Source organism: Hemiscyllium ocellatum, chromosome 5 (genome assembly GCF_020745735.1).
Source record: "Hemiscyllium ocellatum isolate sHemOce1 chromosome 5, sHemOce1.pat.X.cur, whole genome shotgun sequence".
Lineage (NCBI taxonomy): Eukaryota > Metazoa > Chordata > Chondrichthyes > Orectolobiformes > Hemiscylliidae > Hemiscyllium > Hemiscyllium ocellatum.
Genome location: NC_083405.1, coordinates 103,124,104 through 103,146,216, shown reverse-complemented (window position 1 = coordinate 103,146,216; position 22,113 = coordinate 103,124,104). Strand labels below are relative to the sequence as shown.

General features: G+C 40.5%; 1 protein-coding gene across 7 annotated transcripts in view; it reads right to left on the bottom strand.

Moving 5' to 3' along the window:
• The window catches only part of LOC132815808 (zinc finger E-box-binding homeobox 1-like), a 193,334-nt gene extending 181,734 nt beyond the window's left edge, over window positions 1-11,600 (bottom strand). For 4 of the 7 annotated variants that reach the window (XM_060825056.1, XM_060825057.1, XM_060825060.1 and 1 more), the window contains exon 1: window positions 11,476-11,600. In XM_060825056.1, coding sequence (XP_060681039.1) covers window positions 11,476-11,557 — 82 coding nt within the window. In that variant the 5' untranslated portion in view covers window positions 11,558-11,600. Of the gene's footprint in view, window positions 1-9,618; window positions 9,866-11,475 lie in introns of those variants that run through there. The other 3 variants (XM_060825059.1, XM_060825061.1, XM_060825062.1) reach the window with 1 other exon arrangement.
• Between the last annotated feature and the right edge of the window lie 10,513 nt (window positions 11,601-22,113).

The window sequence follows — 22,113 nt, the reverse complement described above, 5'->3', positions numbered from 1 at the left end:
AAAGATCTTCCCTTTACTCTCAGGTTCTAGATTAGAGTGGTGCTGGAAAAGCACAGCAGTTCAGGCAGCATCCGAGGAGCAGGAAAGTCGATGTTTCGGGCATGGGCCGAAGGACATGGGCCTCCTTCACTGCTGCTCCCTCACCACCCGACGCCTGGAGGGAGAATGCCTCATCTTCCGCCTCGGAACAATTCAACCCCAGAGCATCAATGTGGACTTCAGTTTCCTCATTCCCCCTTCCTTCACCTCACCCCAGCTCCAAACTTGCAGCTCAGCACTGTCCCCATGATTTGTCCTACCTGCCTATCTTCCTTCCCACCTATCCACTCCACCCTCTTCCCTGACCTATCACCACCAATCGCATTCCCATTCACCTATTTTACTCTATGCTACTTTCTCCCCACCCTCCTCTCATTTATCTCTCCACCCTGCAGGCAATCTGCCTCTATTCCTGATGAAGGGCTTTTGCCCGAAACATAAATTTTCCTGCTCCTCGGATGCTGCCTGAACTGCTGTGCTTTTCCAGCACCACTCTAATCTAAAATCTGGTTTCCAGCATCTGCAGCCCTTGTTTTTATCTTTACTCTCAGGCTGTGCCCTCAGGTCCTAGTCTCTCCTATCAATGGAGGCATCTTCCCAACATCCATTGTGTGTGTTTCATTTAGATCGCCCTCTAATTTCTGTCTCTGTTTCGGATTTCCAGCATCTGCATATTTTTATATAATAAATCTAGTCTAAGCATGGGCAGCCTCTAATTTCTCCTGTCTCTCCATTTTTTGCTCTAACCTTTACTCCATCTGCTTTAGGCAATCCTGAACAAGGGTTATACCCAAAATGTTGACTTCACTTCGTGTTGCTGCCTGGCTTGCTGTGGTCTTCCAGCCTCCTGCCTGTCTACCTTAAGTCAGCCTCCTCTTCTTCATTAGTCAACACCAACACAGTCAACACCAACACAAAGTGCTCCTGAAGTACTAAAGACTCACACGACTATAAACTTCTTATCACTCTGTGATCCTAATAGAACCCATTCTAGTCCAATGATCCACTTACAACTTACATGCCAGATCATGATTTTGGGTACAAACAATTCTCCAATATCACCACCTGTAACATTGCATCATTGGCTATATAGCCAAAGAGCACTCGATTAGCTCCAAAGCATTTGGTGTAGGCTGTTACCAAAACATTTGGATACAAATCATGTTCTGCACTGGTGAGCTGAATGGCCTCTTTGCAAACTGTAACAATTGTGATTCGAAGATAAGCAATTCTAGCTCAGCTCAATAAATAAGCTTAGTTTGGAGGTATACTGGCAACTAAATGGTACAAATACCGTATTTCCTAGGGTGAATCCCCACAAGCCTCTCCTTGATAATGCTGTATGGTCCTCTACTGGGGAACAACAACTCACTTTTCTTCACACCTTCAAGAGGTTAGTCTGTGCATTGAAAATATAAATCAAGGAAAACCTTTAAGCATTTACATCCGACCCTAAATTCACCAGCTTCAGTTTAATGAGCAAGCATGAACATCTCCCATATAACCTACATTCTTTCCTCTGGAAAGACGTTTTAAGAATATGAGCTGTTAACTATAGTAAACCAATCTATGTGACACCAGTTTCTACTCACTGAAGAACAATGTTAAATTAGGGACACACAGACCACAAACAAAATGGTCAAGTTTCAAACGCTTTGACAGCACACAGTTTGAACAACATGGTTATAAAACTTCTTCCTAAACACAAATGCAATAGAACTGTATGCTGGCAAACTCCAACCCAAACACTTGGATGATAATTACTGAAAACAAAAAATGCTGGAAATCATACATGCCAGGCATCACTCGTGGACAGGCAACAAGCTAATATTTCAAGTCGAGATGACTCTTCTTCAAGTCTCCGCCCCACACTTTTGCAAAAAAAAATGCTCCCTCTTCATTCATGAGTGCTCTAAAGAGTGATCTAAACACAAATCGGTAACTTACTCTCGCTCTCCACGAATCCTGCCTAACCTGCTGTGATTTCCAGCATTTTGAGTTTTCAGTACAGATTTCAGCATCAGCAGTAAATTGCTCCTACTTCGATAATAATTTAATCAGTCTACTCCAGATACAAACCAATATACAAATTCACTCTTACTTCAACGTGTTTTCAGTCACAAAACAAATAAAAGAACGTGACAATGTACTTGCAAATACTGTTCTTCTGTTTTCTCTCCATGTGGGAGCCCAACCAAAAAAGTGCTCAAACAAACAAAAAGAATGAGTTGATCCAAACTGGCCCAAGGGCATTGATTTTGGTAGGGAATTTGATCAGTAATCATTCCAAATGAGTATCCAAAATTATTTAATGCATGGTGTCTTCAAAAAATTGTTACAGCTAAGAATAGAAGTCTTCATTCCAAGTCTGGCAGATATTTGCCTGCATTTCCTTCAATCTGATTTACTACATTCGTTGCTCCCGACGTGATTTTCTCTACATTGGGGAGACTGTGTGCAAACTCAGGGACTGGTTCAGGGAACATCTATGATCCACATTCTCCAAATCGACCCCACCTCCTGGTTGCCAGCCATTTTAACTCCCCCTCCCAGATGGCATGTCCACACTGGGCCTCCTCCACCATCAAAATAAGGCCACACAAACTGGAGGAAAAACACCTTAACTTCTAAGTCAGGAGCTTACAACTTTATGGCCTCAACATGGAAAGCTGGTGAATTCCAATCTCCCTAACCCCAACCTCATTCCAGGTCCAGCCTTCCCTCTCTACCCTGCCTACTTGACCTGACCTAACATGTCAATCTTCCTTCCCACCTATCCACTCCACCCTTCCCAATAACCAATCCCATTCACCTCCCAACTGCATCCACCTATCGCCAACCCACCCTTTCATCAGCCCCATCCCGTTCCAATTATTTCTTAGCCACCTTCCCCCTCCCCAGTCCTGAGGAAGGGTCCTGCCCAAAACATTGACTCGCCTGCTTTTCTGATGCTGCTTGATCCTCTGTACTTTTTTCCAGCTCCACATTTTACTCACTGACATCTGCAGTCATACAGTCGTATAGATGGACAGCATGGAAACAGACCTCTTAAAATGTTTTAATTGTACCCTCACTATCTCCAAGATTCAACTGCTGAAAACAAAATCAGTTTTTTTGGCAAATCAGAAGCAGGTAAACAAGCAAGTTTACTTTTATTCAAAACTAGTTGACAATAATAGACTTCAGGTAGCAAATTCACTAAGTGAAGGAAACAAAATTATTTGTTTCTCTCCCTGAATTTATAATAATTGTAACAGAATCCCTAGACTGCGGAAAGAGGCGATGATTGTATGATTCACTGGTTAAAAAACAGAAAAGGATCTGAAAGGCCACCCATCTTATGTCCGACTTGAGGGAAATATGTACAATAGGCAAGAGTTCTAATCCCATTCATGTCTTGAGCAAAAAAATGAATATGCACACACTTGGGTAAAAGCCATAAGTCAGACTGAAAGCAAAATAAAGGGTTGTCCGGACATGAATATTTCACAGGGTTTACTTTCAACTAAATCTTAATAGAAGTCAATGAGACGTGGAAACACCTTGACCAGCAGTCATCATTTCAATGTGAATGATTTATATTTATGAACAATTCTAAACCACAAACTTAATTCACTTCTAAACACAGTGCCCTGGTTTCATAGGTCGGTGCAACATCAAGGGTCGAAGGGGGCCTGTACTATGCTGTAATGTCCCATATTCTAAATCAGTCATTTGTGTATTAGATAACTAACTAGTCATCATCAGAATTCCTTTGAACTTCAGATGGAGCTCTCAATGGTAGAGGTAGCATGGCACTCAATGCCAATGATTGGTTTAACTGCATCCAGATGTTTTACCAACAACATGACCCATCAATGCGGTGCTTCCATCAGTATCCCAGAGGCTTCAAACCGAAGCCCATTCCATGATACAGTTTCATTCCATTTCAAAAACAAGCCTCAAAACCCCCACAGCCCGAGACAGGAAACAGTCGGGCATGCAGTTTCAATGTTGCTGAAGGTTGGGGGAAGGGAAGGGCCACACCAATGGAACATTTCATGCAGACATCTTTCAATGAATAACAAATTTAAGCATATGAAAAAAATTTTAAAAATTAAAAATACTGGCCAAAGATCAAGAGTCAATCTTTAAAGTTACTGCAGTAAATGTGAAATTACCACTACTACTTATTTCACTAAATATGAATTCAGGACTCTGATCTACAGGCGATTTTTTGTCTAGTTTTTTCAATTTTAAAATAAAATTTAAAACTAAATAGACAAACAGCTGTTCAAGAAACTGGGAGAGAGAAAGCAATAAGGATTTTTAAAATGCCAAAATATTTGTGTCCTAATTTGGTTCAAGCTAAAAGCATGAGTGTAGCATTTCCAACTGTTTCATTTTTCTATTATTTCATATGTGCAGCTTTGTTGTTAAGATCAAATGAATGGTTGAATGTACAACCAGAGCAGACTGAACTGACCCAGCTTTCATTTGAAGTCTTCTGTCCCATGTATTCCATCTCAGCCAAAAAAATATGTACAGAGGTAACAAAAAAATCCATTCCTGATCCCTATCCCAATGACTCAGTTCGAAAGTATGAGTCAAATGAAACTAAAAGAGTGTCTTTTTAAAAATTAAACAAAATATTCATGATCATTTCTGACATCTTATTTTTAGAAAGGTGATTCGGCTTTCATAAGAAACATTCACTGCAAGATGTATGCATCAGTAGTCTTCATTGCCATGTCCAATTGCCTTCAAGATGACAGTACTAGGTCACATTTCTGACTTGCCACAGCACATTTTAGGAAGGTGTTTCTGAAATTCTGGTCCAGTAATCATAAAGGAGTATGCAACGTGTGTCAACTTGGAGACAAAGGTACTTCTATCCCTCTGTCATCTTTGTCTTTCTATGCAGTAAAGGTTGAAATTTTTGGGTATGCTACACACAAAAAGTGGTTTGCTTATTACATCAGTAAATCCTGTAGATAGTATAGGCATAGTTCTCTGGTGGGTGGACATATTGAGTCTGGGTGTCTGCGAAACCTTTCGGCCAAGTGAGAAGTTTTCCATTATATTCCAGGTTTGTGCCCTAGGTGAAAAAGCCGGGGTCAAAGTGGTGATTGTGTCAGAACATGGGAAACTCACCATTGAGTAATCGAGCCTGTGACCTTCTTCATAGCGAATGCATTTATGTGGCTCTGAGTTATAATCAACCGCAACCACACTGAACCAGTTACCAGTGTCGGACATTAATTGGCAACGTCCACAAATGTTGTTACATTCTCGGTTGTTGGTAATTGTTTAACATAAAATGTTAGTTGCCATTATCAGCCTTAGCCTATTTGTTCAGATGACTTACTGCATGTGACCATGCACTTATTATTCAGAGGAATTGCAGACAGAGGTGAACCCTATGCAATCGCAAATAGCTCTACTTTTAACCTTATGATGGTCAAAAATGTGTAATACTTGACTGTACTCTGGTCCTGAACGTCATCATCAGGAACTCAAGTGACACTGCTGGACTGGGATGATCACATTGTTGTAGGCTATACATCTCCCTTTTTAACAAGAAAAATTCCAATCACTGTAGAACTTTCTTCAATTCCAATTGAATACAATTATACCAAAGGACTTCTTGTTGCCACCAGTCAAATTCTACCTCCGTCTGTTGCCTTCCACTTTCCTTGGGAATGATCCTTCAAATCGATTTAAGGACTGAAACCTCTTTCACATTATTTCAGACATCCTACCTCTGAAGCTATTAGTTTGATTTCTTTTGAAAAAAATTGTCTCATGACATAAATACTTCAACTTTACTAATCAGTGTATAAAATATCACCAATTGTACAGTATTCTGGATGAAGGAAGAAAATGGACCAACAAAAAGAATCCAAGTTCAGAATCTATCACAGATCTTCTAATTCTAAATTACGATCCCTCAAAATTTCACCTCGTGTCTTTGTAGTTACTTGGCACAATTATCACGTTTTCCAATGAAGCCAGTCTAATAGATAAACTGACGTATATAATACGGTACAAGTGACTTTTCAAAAGGACTTCAATTTAAACCATGACGTAACTTGCATAAGTGACTAGGTTGTTCATCAGTAATGATTTGAAAGGTATAAACAGTTGTTTGACCAATACAGCCAAATTGGGAAAACAAGGTTTTTCCTCCACGACATGTTTGAAGTCTGAAGTCACATCAATACTAACATCTGCTCTAATTAATGTAGCTATTCTATTCAAACACTATCATCCTTCTTGAAATTAAGAGATATGTTAAGAAATTAAAAAATATGTTGCTCTTAACATGTAAAGATCTCAATTGCAACTTTCATGGCATAACACCAATCCTCCATTCAAGAATTGTGCATAAACTTGGAGTATTTTCCGACAAACAATATGAAAAGAGTCACCCCAGCCTAATCAGAAACCAGTGAATAGACCCTTTCTAAGGCAGAAACTCTATGTGGTATAGTGAACAAATTCCAAAAGGTAACTGCAATGTTCTGTAAGTGTTTTTCTACACGTAGTGTACAATAGTTGAAAAACCTCACTAAGTTCACACTGACCAACATAGAAATCATGCCAGAGACAACTTAAGGCTTAGCCAAAAACAAATAAGTACAGTTATTAGACAAAACAGCTGCCAACTTTAAACTCAGTCATACAGGAACAAAAATCTTTACAGTTTTCAAAACAATTACAAAATAAAAGAATTGGTACAACATTTATTTTGGAAGATGGTCAACAACTCTTAGTAATTTTTCGGACCAAGTCGAGAGATTTGTATTTAGATTAGATTCCCTACAGTGTGGAAACAGGCCCTTTGGCCCAACAAGTCCACAATGACCCTCTGAAGAGCAACCCAACCAGACTAATTTCCCTCTGACTAATGCACCTAACACTATGGGCAATTTAGCATGGCAATTCACCTGACCCGCACATCTCTGGACTGTTCACCAGTAAAGCAAAATAGGTCAAACAAAATGATGCAAATTACACAAAACAAGCTCATCTACTTGCCCAACCTTCTTGTATATTTTCTAAAAATTAATAAACATTTTTTTTTCTTCTCCCACCCTATTTTACCCAAATCACAAGTATTAAGCTTCCTTGATGAACTAGTCAGTCATCTGCTCAAGTGTACGGAGTAAGACAGCAATACCCTAAAATGTCATACAGAACATTAACACTGACCCAGACTTTGGATGTGCCAAGCACCTTGCTAGGGAAAAAGAGAGAAATCCTGCCGCATTCACCACAAAATGAAAATAAACACCAGGATAATGCTCAGGACGACTTTATGGTTTGCTGTTTCCTCGGGCACATATACTGAAAAAGGTCTAAACACACATCTGATTTGACGAGCATTTAGGTTGACTAGGGAAGTCATGAGAGTGAAATCATACCCAAGGCATTCAGAGTCTCTAGTCGAAGGTCACTAACAGCACCTCTCATGTTTGCTTCCTGCTTTTAGATTAATGTTTTTCCCAGTACACCCAACGTTTGTTAAAAAAAAGAGTTGTAAACTATGTTCAAGACACCTTTTCTGTCCAAATTAGTCCTTTGAATTTCAAGTTATTGAAATGTTCCTTATTGTACCATTTTAGAAAAAAATCAACCTTGTTGCAGTTTACAACTTCAAAAGTTTATGAAACCGATAAATATGAAAGCATTACCAACACAAAGAAGCTTCAATACAAAAAGAGCTTTCAGCAGATTAAGGATTGAACATGTGACATTACATTTCACTTCTGATACCCAAAGTTTCATTATAACTCGGTGACAAGACCGCAGCTGGTCCCACAAAATTCAGTCCTTCGAATATTAAGGTGCATGAAGCTCCAGGTAGGACCATTGTAGGTGTCTAGTGCACTGAACTGTAATTTTGCTTTGCTTGACAATGACATCAAGTTTCAAAAAGAAACATTGCATCTTCTGTGCCAACATACTTAATGATAGAAATGTTTTCAAAATCAAATTAAATAGCCAAGTTCATTCATGTTCAAGATATTCCAGCTTCTTCTCTGAAAGGAGAAGAGGATTCAAATCACAGAAAAACCTTGACCTCCAAGATAATTTTATGTAAAAACAGAAATCATTTGTCTTGCATCCCTTATTTCATCAGCCAGTGATGGCGTGGCATTCTCCAATTCTTTGATTCTCAACACTTCAGTATATTGGTGAAGTAATCACTTTCATTCCTTACCCTAAACCTACAACTTCCCACAAGACATTTTAGATTAATTAATTAGTTCTACCTTTAAGTGAAGTTCAGAAAGCACTGTTTGCTGGTAAACCCAAGTACCCTTTCTCAAAATGGGAAAATAAACAAGGGGAAATCCCTATCTAAGCATCCTTCATTTTCATTTCTTAGGAACTAAAACCCACTTGTGAGAAATGCAAGTACCATACTGGTGCATGGAACTAAACCATGCCAGATAACAGTAAACTTAGATTTTTTTTAAAAAAACAAGCATTCAGAGAAACAGAATCTGACTTAAGTCTCCTAGTGCAGAGAGTTTTCGATAATCCAAGGCCCAAAACTACATGCTGAATGATGCACTGAAGTTTAAAAACATCACAAAGATTCATTGAGGAAAGGGCACCCTCACCTCTCTCAGCAACAGTACCTAGGGGCTAGAAAATAGCTAAAACCCTTGGGCTGTATTTTTGGCATGTTATGAATATTATAAATATTAATTTCAAAGGGAGTAACAGTATTATTCCAAGAAACTGATTTGGTTTGCACTTTTATGCAAGATGAATTTTGAACAGTATTATCATGTACCTCGTAAGTTTAATAAAATATATTTTGGGAAAAAAAGAATGTGCAACAAACAATGAATAAATTCTGAAATCTCCAATTTGTGAAAGAAAAACTGAAAGCCAGTAGCTTTAATCTGGACAGAATTTTTTTAAAAAAAACAAAACTACCCTAGTGGGCAGATAGAGCAAACGCACACGGGAAAAAAATTAAAGATTTATGACTGCTCCAATAGGATTAGCGATACAGAGCAGTCGTTTAACACTATGTGCCACAATCAGTTAACCAGATTTGTTTTTTTTTCTGTAGATGGCAGGACACGAGTGATTAAAACGGATGGAACAACACTTTAAGCTTTAAAAAAGGGTTCCCTGCGCCCACCGCATTTGTTACCTGTGCGCACGTCCTACACAAAAACCTCCACCCAACATAAACACATTCATTCTTACCCCTCCTCCACTCGCTTCTCCGCAGGAGCTTCCAGGCGTCAATCTAATCAGATATTAACGACTGCTACACCCCTCCCCAACATACATAAAATGAAGGGAACGACACACCGAGGGGAAACCAGGGCGTGCATATCGAGATTAAAATATACAAAAAGGAGATTGGACATGGAATACCAGCTGTCTCCTTTCTAATGTGCAATTTCAAAATCACATCTAAAAGGCTTGGATTAAAAATGTGAAGTCCTTTTAACGAATTATGCCCGTGCAAAAACACAAAGGAAAGTAACCTTACTGCAACCATGGTAAATAAATCTCTCCCAGGAGACTGAAGCAAACAGAGGGGGCTGAAACTAACACCATTTCTACCTGCACAAGTTGCCATTTGCTGCAGCCTAGTCAGCTCGGCTCGACACGACACGACAATCAGGAATCGTTTTCTCCTGCTGAAAGGAAATACTTTTCTCTTTTTAAAAATCCGCTTCAATCCCACATTGTTACTTGATTTTAAAAAGCACACACTGAATAAATATGCAGGCGCCAGGTTTTCTTGCCATTTTTAACAACGTAGCGGTCCCATTTTTCAGGTAAACATGTTTACATCGCTCTCCCTCCCTTCTCTTCTCGCTCGCTGTGGCAGGCGCACATGTCACAATTTCGTCAGCAGGAAAAGCCCATCAACTTAGCATGAACCATTAGGACAACATTTTAAATGAAAAAAAAACTATAATCGCTCTAAAGGCATAAATCTTAATAGAAAATATTATTTTAATTTGTATTTCAATTGCGGTAATTACACAGGAAAATACATAAAAACATCAAAATGCGGGAGGGGAAATGCTGTCACACCGTTAGCTTGTATTTCCTGAAGGGGGAAATCTCTACCTTCCTAAGTTTAAAACAAACAAAATAATTTCAACTCTTGGACTAAATTATAACCGATGCGCTTAAAGTACTGATCCTCCTTACAATGAACGATTCAAGAAGCCTAACGCGCGCGCACACAGGCTCACAATAAAAGTTTAAATAAATAAAGGGGGGATCCAACTCCTTCCCGGCTATAATGTAAATGTATTCCTTATATAGCGCTTTCAGCCGAGAGTCCGAGTGCGCGAAGCGGGCCACAGGCCCCGTAATTCGCTCGAACCGTGACCACCCATTTCGGCACCAAACAGGTAGCCGGGCGAAAAGAAAAAAAACCGACCAACTCAGCCTTTTCCTGGAGTAAAACATCGAAGAGAGATAAGAGAATTTAAAAGTGTGTGAGTCTGTGTGTGTGTGTGTGTGTGTGTGTGGAGGGGGAGAACTTCACCGATCTGTTTATGTTGACACCAGGGAAGGGAGGAGGGGAAGAAACATACAAGCATAAAAAAAAGTCTCGCTTCCTCTTTTCAACACTTTTCAACTCTGACTGCGTCAGGTGTTCATTTTAAGATTATGGTACAGTTCAGGGCGAGCCAAAAGAAATGGCCCTCACCGCCAAAAGCACCCTGCATTTTAAATAAAAGGGCAGCAAAGTGCCGGAGTTTTGAATGCACATTTTATAAAAGCAGCACTGGAGAATTCTCTGGTCTAATTCGCCCTGGGGTGGGTGAAAGGAGAGGGAAGGGATGGGGTGGGGGGGGAGGAGGAGGAGGAGGCTCTCTGACTGACGAAGCAGATAAAGAGCTGGGAGCGGCAGCGTATAACGGTCCAGGGCCATGAACCGCTAGGCGACGGGCGAGAGAGGCCAGGGAGCAGGAGCAGGTAATGATCTCACCCTGACAACAGCAAGAACTGTTCACCTCCCAACTTTCTCCACACTTTGCTCTCAATCCTCTTCCCCCAACACCACCTCCCTCCCCCCCCCCCGGAAAATAAAACGACCCACCACAACCAAAGTCCAAACAATCATCAGAGAGAGAGAAAAAATAACCCACACTGGGACTCCGCTCTCTTTCTGCCGAGTTCCCGATCTAAAATTCAACCACTCTCTTTCTCTCTCGCCCAGCCGAGTTTCTTCGAGTTAAGTTTTTCTTTTGTTTCTGTTCTTTTTAATCCAGTTACACTGCTCCCCCCCTCCCCTCTGTTTACCCCCCTCCCCTCTGTTTACCCCTGCTCTTAAAGAGTAAAGAAGAGGTGGTGTTTGTTTGAAAGGTGGGATTGGTGTGAGGGGAGGGTTGCGGGGGTCTTTCTTCAGCCCCTTGCCCTGTTTTCCCCTCCACGCCAGCCCGGTGGAAAGCTCACCGTTTTTCCTCCTCGGGTTTGCCTGTTTTCTGCGCTTACACCTGGGGCCATCCGCCATGATCCGCTCGCTCTCTCGTTTCATTGATAAGCGCTGTCAAATTCCAGGACGCGTGCAACCACCCCCAGCCTTCTTTGCGACACTTTTATTTTTCTTTGCGACACACCTACCTTTCCGCCGCCCCCTTTTTTTTGCGCTCCTCGCGCTCTCCACCTCCACCCCTCCCCCTCTACAGCCTCCAACCCTACCGCGCGCGCTAGCGGCCGGCGCGCGCCCCTTACTATGGGAACGACAGGTTACCCTGGAGATGGATTTTCACTCCCTCCCTCCCTCTCTCTCTGCTCCTTCCCACTCTCCCCCTCCCAACTCCATCACCTTCCCTCCCTCCCTCTCTCTCTCTTCCACACCTCCCCCCCCCCCCCGCCTCCATTCTCTCATTAAACATTTGGGTTTGCGGCAGGATTTGAATCCAGCGCGGGAAATTTAAAACTGAGCAAAGTAGCCCAAGGTAGGAAACCAGGGTGAGGAAGAGATTGCAGCGTCTTCAGCGCCCCCAACGATCTCTGAACCAAGAGGAACTGTTATTCATTATTATACAGGGGGAGAAGTAGCTGCACAAAGACAATATAGATAAATATTTAATTAGATATGTGCATTATTGATTTAAATATCTGGAGATGTTTTATACACTAATATGTGACTAATTTACTTGCAGTCTGCAACCAAAAACAGCGAAGAGGATAGTGTGCAATGGCAAACTTTGGTCGCACGTTATTTTATGAGTAGTCGTGTTGCATCAGTTACTTCACATTTTTAACATCGTTTTCTCTGTCCGCCCAGTGTAATATCTACTTGGAAAGTAAATTATGCAGTGTGAAAGTCTGGTGAAAACATGGACCACGCATTCATCTGATAATCGTGAATAAAATCATTTTCAATGGTTATTAGTTCTTGAGAATCGCTTCTGGGACAATAGGTAACGATAACGTGTGCGCCATTCCGTGGCATGATGATATCAACGGGTAAAGAGTAAAAATTGAAATGCAGAAATTATTTTATTAATGTCTTGTAGTAAATGGTGATTATTTTCCTAATGTACAGGCAGGCCAACTTTAACAGTGTATTTTACCAATGCAATGAGAATCACTGCATAAATGTTACTGATCATAGTTTACAGCCTTTACTAAATCTGTTTATTTCCAATTTGTAGGCGATCAATGATAGCTGGTGTTGTTTAGTAACTATTGTGTTCATGCTGGCTAAATACTGGTCAACTCCATAAATAATAGTATCTATAATTTGTTAATTATTAAGCAGTAAAAATGAAACGTTTTAAAGTTCGTACAGTGTAAAGTATAGTCACTATGGCTTTGAAAATATTCGAGCGTAATCCAAATTATCTGAAAATGTAGGGAAAAAAAATTGTGATCTGCTGTCAGATTGTATCATTCAGTAGTAGTATTCTAGAGGACAAAAGTTTAAATGCAGCACAAAACAGTGTGAGGGTCAAGTCAACCACTATAATGCACTTTATTTTTTGTGCAACGGTATAACATCCAAACTGTAATAACTATCCCAATATATTGTTTGTCGGTCTCTTTTTTTTATTACTTCTATACCGTATTAAAAGTAAAAATGACAACACTGACATGAATGAGGATAGATGCAGGAGTGAGAACTGTTCTCCTTGGAGATAGAAATGCGAAGAGGGAGGTCTGGTAGAGGTTTTCAAAATCGTGATTGGGCTGGATAGAGTAGATAAGAATAAACTATTCCCCTCTCATTAAAAGAACAGAACAAAAGGTGATTTGCCAAAGGAGCGAGAATGAAGTGAGGAGAAAGTTTTGCACTCAGCGAATAGTTAAGATATGGAAATCGTTACTGAAAGTGTGGCGGGAGCAACTTCAAGATAGCATTGGATGATGTGGATAAAAATTCATGAGCAAGGGAATAGGGAAAAACAAGGAAATTTACACTAGGTAGTGGTGCTCATTAAAGGTGCAGGAACGATGGGCCGAACAGTACGTTATGCTTGTGCGACGTTATGTTTCTGACATGGAGTGCTTGGTTTGGAACTGGACTGTTTCCTGTAAAGTATTAATTCTGTATAAAAGAACACATTTACTTGATTCACTGTACGCGTTAGTTTTCATATCAATTGTTCAACTCCTTCAGGCACCTTTTAATAAATACAGGTTTCTGGGACTAAAACCGAAACTGTGGTTGAATTTTATTGCTATCACGCTACTCACAGTATTCAAATTGTGCCTTATTCGGTGCTGTGAACGGGGGAAAAAAGCTAGTCTTATTTAGAGTTCATTGCCCATTTCCCGCTATGGCACCAACCCACAAGAACAAAATTTTGCTGAGCGGCGTCATGTCATGCTGGCAGGTGAATTCCGATTGGAAGAAGTAGTTGCCCACGGCCTAGGATCTGCAGAGTGAGGGATCCTTCCCAATCTGCATGCACGGGAGTGGGGCGAAAAGCTAAACTGCTTTCAGTGACAGGACCTTCTTGATCACTGGCAAAGCGCCAAGTAATGAGCTCCGAAATCCCGCTAGCTCCCTGTTTGTTTAGCACGGTCCATTTCGCACAGTCACACACGTATGTGAAAAGCTTCACTTCAGTGTTAGATCCCATGTAAATGCCAGGATCAGTTTGTCAAATCCCAGTCAGCACGGTACAAGGGCAGTGCGCTCAGGTTGTCCATTTTAAAATGGCCGTTTAAACCAGTCGTGTCCTGTCCCCGCTGGGAAAACTCTCCTTAAAACAAAGACGAAACTGAAAACCAGCTTGTGGTAGCCTACATCTGCACATTTGAGTTGAATTGCCATGTACTCGGGAGCCGTCAACGCGCTTCGCGACCAATGAGTTACTTTTGAAGTGTCATTAGTGCTGTTATGTAAACAACCGTCCCAGCAGGGTGCCGCAAGGAGCAACCGAGATGAATGAGCCACGGTTTTGTTTTGGTGGGACTTTCGTTTTTTTTAACCATTGCATTTGAAGCTGTGCACAACAGTTTCGGAGCATTGCGTGGTAGGGAGGGAAGAAAACGCTCAACTTGTGTGCTTGTGCTGCGATCCAGACGCCCACGGAAGACGCCTGCAATTTGACAAAGTTTGCAATACACAACCTGTAGACAGGCATTATTTTACACTTATCTCATCTGTCTCGCTTATTAAAAAAGATAGCAGCTCAGACAGGGCTGCTCCGACACACCACATCACTGGGATTCTCAAAGTACAGGGGCTCGAATAGATTTTTCTACTATTGTCATTTTTTGCCGGTCTCTGGGTTATTTTCGTAGATCACCACCTGACACTTTATGGTATTTGCCATTTCTACCAGTACGCGGTACTGGATTGTTCGAGGGTATTCAATGCCACTAATCCCCCTTTGGCTTTGCTTTGGTGGGCCTATGTATTCATTAGTGATCGGGGATATACAGAAGAGGTACTGTTCGTGAGTAACAGGTTTATTATAATAATATTTGGTGGAGTATAACTACTAGGTCTTACAAAGCTGGGACAAGTATTTTTACCCCCATCAGAAAGTTAGCATGGTTCCCTTGTCACCACCCCAATCAGTACAATATTTGGAGTCTGTAACATGAATATTAACCATATTGGAACCATTACCTTGGTCAAGATCTTCCTTGTTGCCTTATTTCTCTTTCCTTTCTAAAGATCTTATTGGTTGCAATGACTAGCTCTCAATTGTAGAAACATAGAAAATAGGTCATTCAATATGATTATAGTTGGTATCCAACTCAGTACCCTGTTCCTGCTTTCTCCCACCCCTATCCTTTGATCCCTTTAGCTCTAAAAACTATATCTATCTCCCTTTTGACAACATTCAAATGTTTGGCCTCAGCAATTTTTTGCAGACAATTCCACAGATTCACTATTTTCTGTGAACACATTTCTCCTGATCTCTGTCTTAATGGCTTTCTTAGACAATGATTCCTGGTTCTGGACTTCCTGGTGTTAAGAAATAACCTTCTTATATTTATCCCGTCTTGTTAGAACTTCAAGAGTTTCTATGAATTGTCTCATTCTTCTAAACTCCAGCGAATATAGTCCAAATTGACCTGGCCTTTCTTTATATACTGGTCCTGACATCCCAGGAATCAGTTTTGATTAGCATTTGTTTCACTAGTTCATATTCTGAATACCCTTCATCGTATAAGGAAACCAAAACTGCACACTGTACTCCAGGTCCAAAACATGCCCAGCTTGTGATCCAGTCTCAGTAATAGCTGCTAAATCTTATCCTTCAAACTGATTTTCTGTTTCCATCTCCAATTTTTTTTTCATGGTAGTTGTCTCCTGCCTATTTGTCCAGTTTTTCTTACATTCTTTGACTTCCTAAATTGAAGTCCACCTCCCAACCTCTTCCTACATCCAGCTATAAATTTACATCAACATGAAACAATAATTGTGTTTGTCTCTCCGCAGATGCTGCCTGACCCATTGAGTCCAAAATATTTTGTGTTTATTTCCAATATCCTGCCTGCAAAATATTTTGCTTTGGTGTATTATAAGTTATAAATCTTTCTCCATTGTCATAGTTACACATTCCACTAAACATGGATACATCTAAAATCTGATTGAAGATTTGTAGCTCGGGTATCCGTTGTTGTGGTTCCGCATCCATGAACATCAGCCAGCCACAAAACGACACGACCAGCTATCTCTAGTAGCCATACACTCAGACAACCAGCAACATGAATTTGACTGGGAAAACACCACTATCATAGGACAAGCCAGACAGAGAACAGCCAGAGAATTCCTAGAAGCATGGCATTCATCCCCAAACTCCATCAACAGACACATCGACCTGGACCCCATATACAAATCACTGCAGCTGAAACTGACACCCGGAAGCGGCAAGAACAAACCAATATAAATACCGGAAGAAACATCAAAGCAGCGCTTCACACGAGGCTCCAACAGCACTGATGATGTTCCCTAGCCAGGGAACGAAACGTTTGCAGCAAAAACTTCCAGCTCGGCGAGCAGAACCACAACAATGGATACATCTGTGGCTTAAGTGAAAGTTGTGCCTTTTGTCTAGTCTTTCTTTTCTTTAAATATGATCTGAGTGCACTAAGTATCTAAAACCTTCTCCTCTAGCACATATGGAATTTTAACTCCCTTCCCCTTTCTAGTCCAATATGTGGCAATACAGGTAATCCAGAAATTTCCACTCTGGAGGTTCTGCTGCTTTAAATTAGAAGACTATTCTTTTGAAATTACGTGGTAGAATGGAAGAGTGGTCATTCTGTTATTGACCCCCTCCAGAATCAGAAACTTTGCCTGCTTTGCCTCCCATTCCAGAATCCTTTTTATTCACTCGGGAAGGTCCTAAGCCCTTGAATCTGGAGTGCAACATATCATTCGAAACTCTGGACACGGTGGCACGGTGACTCAGTGGTTAGCACTGCTGCATCACAGCACCAGGGTCCTGGGTTTATTTCCAGCCTTGGACAACTGTCTGTGTGGAGTTTGCGCATTCTCCCCATGTCTGTGTGGATTTCCTCCAGGTGTTCCAATTTCCTTCCACAATCCAAAGATGTGCAGGTTAGGTGGATTGGCCATGCTAAATTGCCCATACTGTTCAGGGATGTGTAGGTTAGGTGCATTAGTCAGAGTAAATATTGGATAATAGGGGAGGGGCATTGGTCTTGGTGGGTTCCTCTTTGGAGGGATCGCTGTGGACTTGTGTTAAATGGCCTGTTTCCAGACAGTAGGGGTTCTTTAAAAAAACCATCAGGGCCCCTGATTGTGGAATCTCCCACATTTGCTAACTTGCGTTTTCTGGCTGTGTTATCTACATCACTTGCTGGGGCATCTGATCGACAAATGTTTCTCCCTGCAAAATGTTGCAGAGTGAGGGATCCAGTTGACTCTGAAACTGTGAAACCTTCTGCTGCAAGATAACAAATGTTATACACTTAGTATGTATACAATTAAGATTTATGACAATAGGTCTTTAATCTGTAACAATAACTTTGCATACATCTTAGACCATAAGACACAGAAGCAGAAATTAGGCCATTCAGCCCATCAAGTCTGAACCACCATTCAGTCATGGCTGATAGGTTTCTCAACCCCATTCTCCTGCTTTCTCCCCATAACCTATATATCTCAGTTTTAAATATACTCAATGACCTGGCCTCCACAGCCCCTCCATGAATGTTGCCCACCCTGCTGAATATTATGAATATGTTTAATTTGGATTTGCAACATCTGCAATATTTTGGTCTTATTTTTGAACATTCTGAGAACCATCTCAGATTCTGGTCCCCAGGTGATTTACTGAAGTATCCGGAGTGAGCAAAGACTTGTACTGACAACCAGTTTAGGGTTGCAATGTAGCACACTTGTGTGCACTGGAAGCTGAATATATCAGTACACCACTCTGAATTCTTTGAAATCAGAAAGAACATGTATTTACACTGCTCCTGTTTCAAATTCACAAAATCAGTGACAGCCTATCATTGGTTCATTTCTCAGGGCAATGTCTTGTCTAATTCCAGTCAACCTGTCTGACCTAAATTTTATATATATTTGCAGTTAACTGTCAGTCATCACTAACCAGTACGTTGCTCACAGCAACATCTTTACCACGAAGAGTCCACTTACCAACTAACCAGCACTTTCCTGTAAATTTTGGTTTTCCCCTTAACTTGGTATCTTTGCAAATTGGCCTGATGACTGCAAGACAAAAAAACCTTCAGCAAAATGTGTCTTTTTCAGCAATACTCATTATCTAAATAACAAGATTTTGGACTTATTATACAGACAAATCAGTAACCAAGAAAACAGTGTGTGTCAGGAACAATGTTCAATAAAAAGAATTCATAGCCAAAGATAGACCACAAATACTAAGTGATGATAATGAGTCTGTGCAAGACATTGATATCAGTCGAGATTAAGTGTTGCTGGAAAAACGCAGTAAGTCAGGCAGCATCTGAGGAGCAGCAAAATCGACGTTTTGGGCAATAGCCCTTCATCAGGCTTTTGCCCAAAACGTCAATTTTCCTGCTTCTTGGGTGCTGCCTGATCTGCTGTGCCTTTCCAGCACCACTCTAATCTTGACTCTAATCTCCAGCATCTGCAGTACCCACTTCCATCACATTGGTACGTTCACTCCTGAAGTACTGTGCACAATTCCAGTTGTGTACTACAGCAAAATCAAGGAATAACAGAATTGTAATGGTGCAAAGGATACCATGCCTGCACCAGCTTTTCAAACAAGCTGTATTACCTAGTGCCAATCTTCAGCCTTTTCCCCATACCCTTGCACATTCTTTCTGTTGAAATTATCATCCAATACCCCTCTTGAATCCCTCTGTTGGATCTGTCTCTATCATGTTTCCAGAAATGCATTCTATACCTTAACTATTCACTATGATAACGTTTTTTTCCCTCATTATCCTTGCTGCTTTTGAACGTCATATGCAATCTATGTTTTCTTGTTATTGTTCCTTTTATGAACAGGAACATTTTCTGACAATCTGCCCTACCTAACCTGCTCATAATTTTATAATATTCTATAAAATCTCCTCGTAACCATCTTCTCTCCAAGGTGAATAATCTTAACTTTGTTAATCTATCCTCATAACTGAAGTTCTTTATTCCTGCAACAATTCTGGTAAATACTTGTGCACCCTCTCCAATGCGTTCAAATCTTTCCAATAATGTGGCACCCTCACTGTAAGCATTATTCAAGCTGAGGTCTAACAAGATCAACATCACTTCCTTGCTCTTGTACACTCTGCCCCAATTAATAAAGCCAAGGACTCTGTATGCTTATGAACTGATCTCTTTGCCTGTCCTGCCATCTTTAATTATCCATGCACACATTTACCCAGGACCCTCTGTTCCTGCACTCCCTTTAGAATTCTACCATTATTTTATATTATCTTTCAATATATTTTTATATCAAATTTTATCATCTCTCACTTCTCTATCTTGAACCTCATTTGTCAGCGATCTGCCCACTCCAACAAGGATATCCACGCATTTGGTATGATGCAGTAAAGGGCTTGAAGCTTTCAAGCTTTTAATAGAATGTTGAAGAATGTGGGATTATTTACTCTGGAACAACAAAATACGTTATTATCAAAGTATTTGAGATAGTATAGATAATGTAAATTAAATTCTGATTATGTTTGAGAAATTAGTCAATTCTAAAACCAAGAGATATAAGACCATAGAAATAGAAACAAGAGCAGGCCGTTTGGTGTGTCTCAGGTTTTGAAGAGAAATATGGCACTGTTTAGATTTAGCTACTTTGAACAGAGAATGTTAGCTGTTTAGGGAGGAAGTGAATGGCAAAGTTAATGATGACTGGACAGGTCTTTGAGAAAACAGGATTACAAGGAGTTAATTCTATTTGACTGGCCAGATGGCTTACAGTTTTCAATAATTGTTACATAGTTAGTTAAATTTCTTGTCTCTGTTTCTTCACAGTAAATAAAGATATTTCTGTCTGTCTACTAGTTTGTAAACCATATTAGCATTTAGATCATAGATTTTTTTTCCAATTCTCCCAAAAAACTGACAGTACTGTACAAAAGAGCAGGGTATATTTAATAATAACTTTCAATAACGATACAAATCATTTTCTGGAATTTATCTTCTTTTTCTTTCCCTCTCATGCCCTCTCTTGCTCCCCCTCCCACTTATAAAACTTCATATATTTTAGTTTATATTCCGAGGAATAGCAGGAGATCCAATTCAACACACCCACAGCAAATCCCTTAATTCGCTACAAGTAGCATTTGACCTGTTTTGAATCCTGTCTCACCGGTAAAGTGATAAACATACAGCAAGGAGGGACAGGCCTGAGGAATCTTCAGCATGACCCTGGAGTCTCATAAAACTGGGCCCAACATCGAAAAGAAAATCTCTTATTTATTATCATCTGGAGCCTTCCTCAGATGATGCATCATGCTCCTCCATGTTGAACATCACTCAGAAGAAACACTGAAGGTAGCAAGGGCACAAAATGTACACAGGGTGAGGATACATTCTTTAATGACTGACTTAGTAGCACCATTACTGAATGAACTGGTTGAGACGTACATGATATAGCTGAAAGGCCACAGCAGACCGTAAGAAATTGAACATGAGAGGAAAATGTATTTGCTTCTATCTTCATCAGTCTACCTGACCTAGATGCATCTGTTCATGAGAATAATAAGAGGAGTGACCATTGCAAAGTCCTTGCAAAGATGAAGTCATGGCTTTATGTTGACCACATCCTTAATTGTGTTGTGTGACACTATGACTGTGTTCTGAATCTGGGATAGATTCAGAACAGATCTAGCAGGCCAAAATTTAGTATCCATGCAGCAATGTTCCCACAAGCAGATGCAGAATTGTATTCAATCACATGGTGTTACCACATAGTTCTGACTATTCCTGATTCTACTATTACTATCAATCCAAGAGACTGAAGCTGGTTCAATGAGGAGTGTCAAGAGCACCATTAGGAAGATCTAAAAATTAGATGCCAAAAGCATAACAACATGCAACTGACTGTGGAAGAGGCATGTGATAGACAAAGCTAAGTGATCCCATGACAAATGAATCAGATGAAAATTCTACGATCCTACTACATTCAATTATGTGTGTGGTGGACATTTCAACAACTAACAGAAAAAGTAAGCTCCAGGAGCATTACGATCTTCAATGATGGTGGAACCCAGCAGGAATGTAAAAATCAAAGCTGATGCACTTTCATTCATCCTCAGGCAGAGTGCCAACTGGATGGTCCATTTCAACCTCTTCCTGAGCCTCCTGCAAAAATTCAATTCACTTTGGTATTGCAAAGGCAAGACGCACAACAAAATCCGAGCTGTAGTGTCGAATACATAATTCCTGAACTAGCCATCTCTAACCAGCCATTCCAATGCAGCCACAACATTGGCATGAACCCAATTAAGATAAAATTGTTGAATTATGTCTTGTCCAGAAAAAAAACACAAGAGAAACCAATTAGCATCCCATCTATTTATTCTCAATTATCAGAAGTGTGTTGAAAGATACTATAAACAATGCTAGCAAGCTTATCAATACTCTGCTCACCAGTACTCATTTTGGGCTCCAGCAGGGCTACTTACCTCAGAATTCATCACAGCCTTTGTCCAAATGTGACCAAAATAATTGAATTCTAGAAGTGAAGCGAGACTACCTGCCCTTGATATTGTTTGACCAAGTACAACATCAAAGAAAATTGTAAAGTTCAGATCAATGGGAATCAGGGACAAAGCTCTCCATTGTCTTGAATCATACGTGGAATAAAGGAAGAAGAAGACTTTGTCGTTGGAAGCCATTAATCTCAGTCCCAACATATCATCAAAATCTTTCCTCCTACCAAAAGGCACAAGTCATGCAACAAAATTTTCTCCACTTGCTTGCTCGAATGCAGCTCCAACAATATCCAAGAAGCTCAAAACCATTCAGGCCAAAGCAACCTTGTTGACAACATTCATTCTCTCTACCACTGGCACATTAGGACTGCAGTGTGTACTGGTGCAAGATGTATGTTAGCAACTTTCCAAGGCTCCGTCATTGAAGTTGGGAATGTTCATAGAGCTGCTTTTTCTGTTAATTGTTTAATTGTC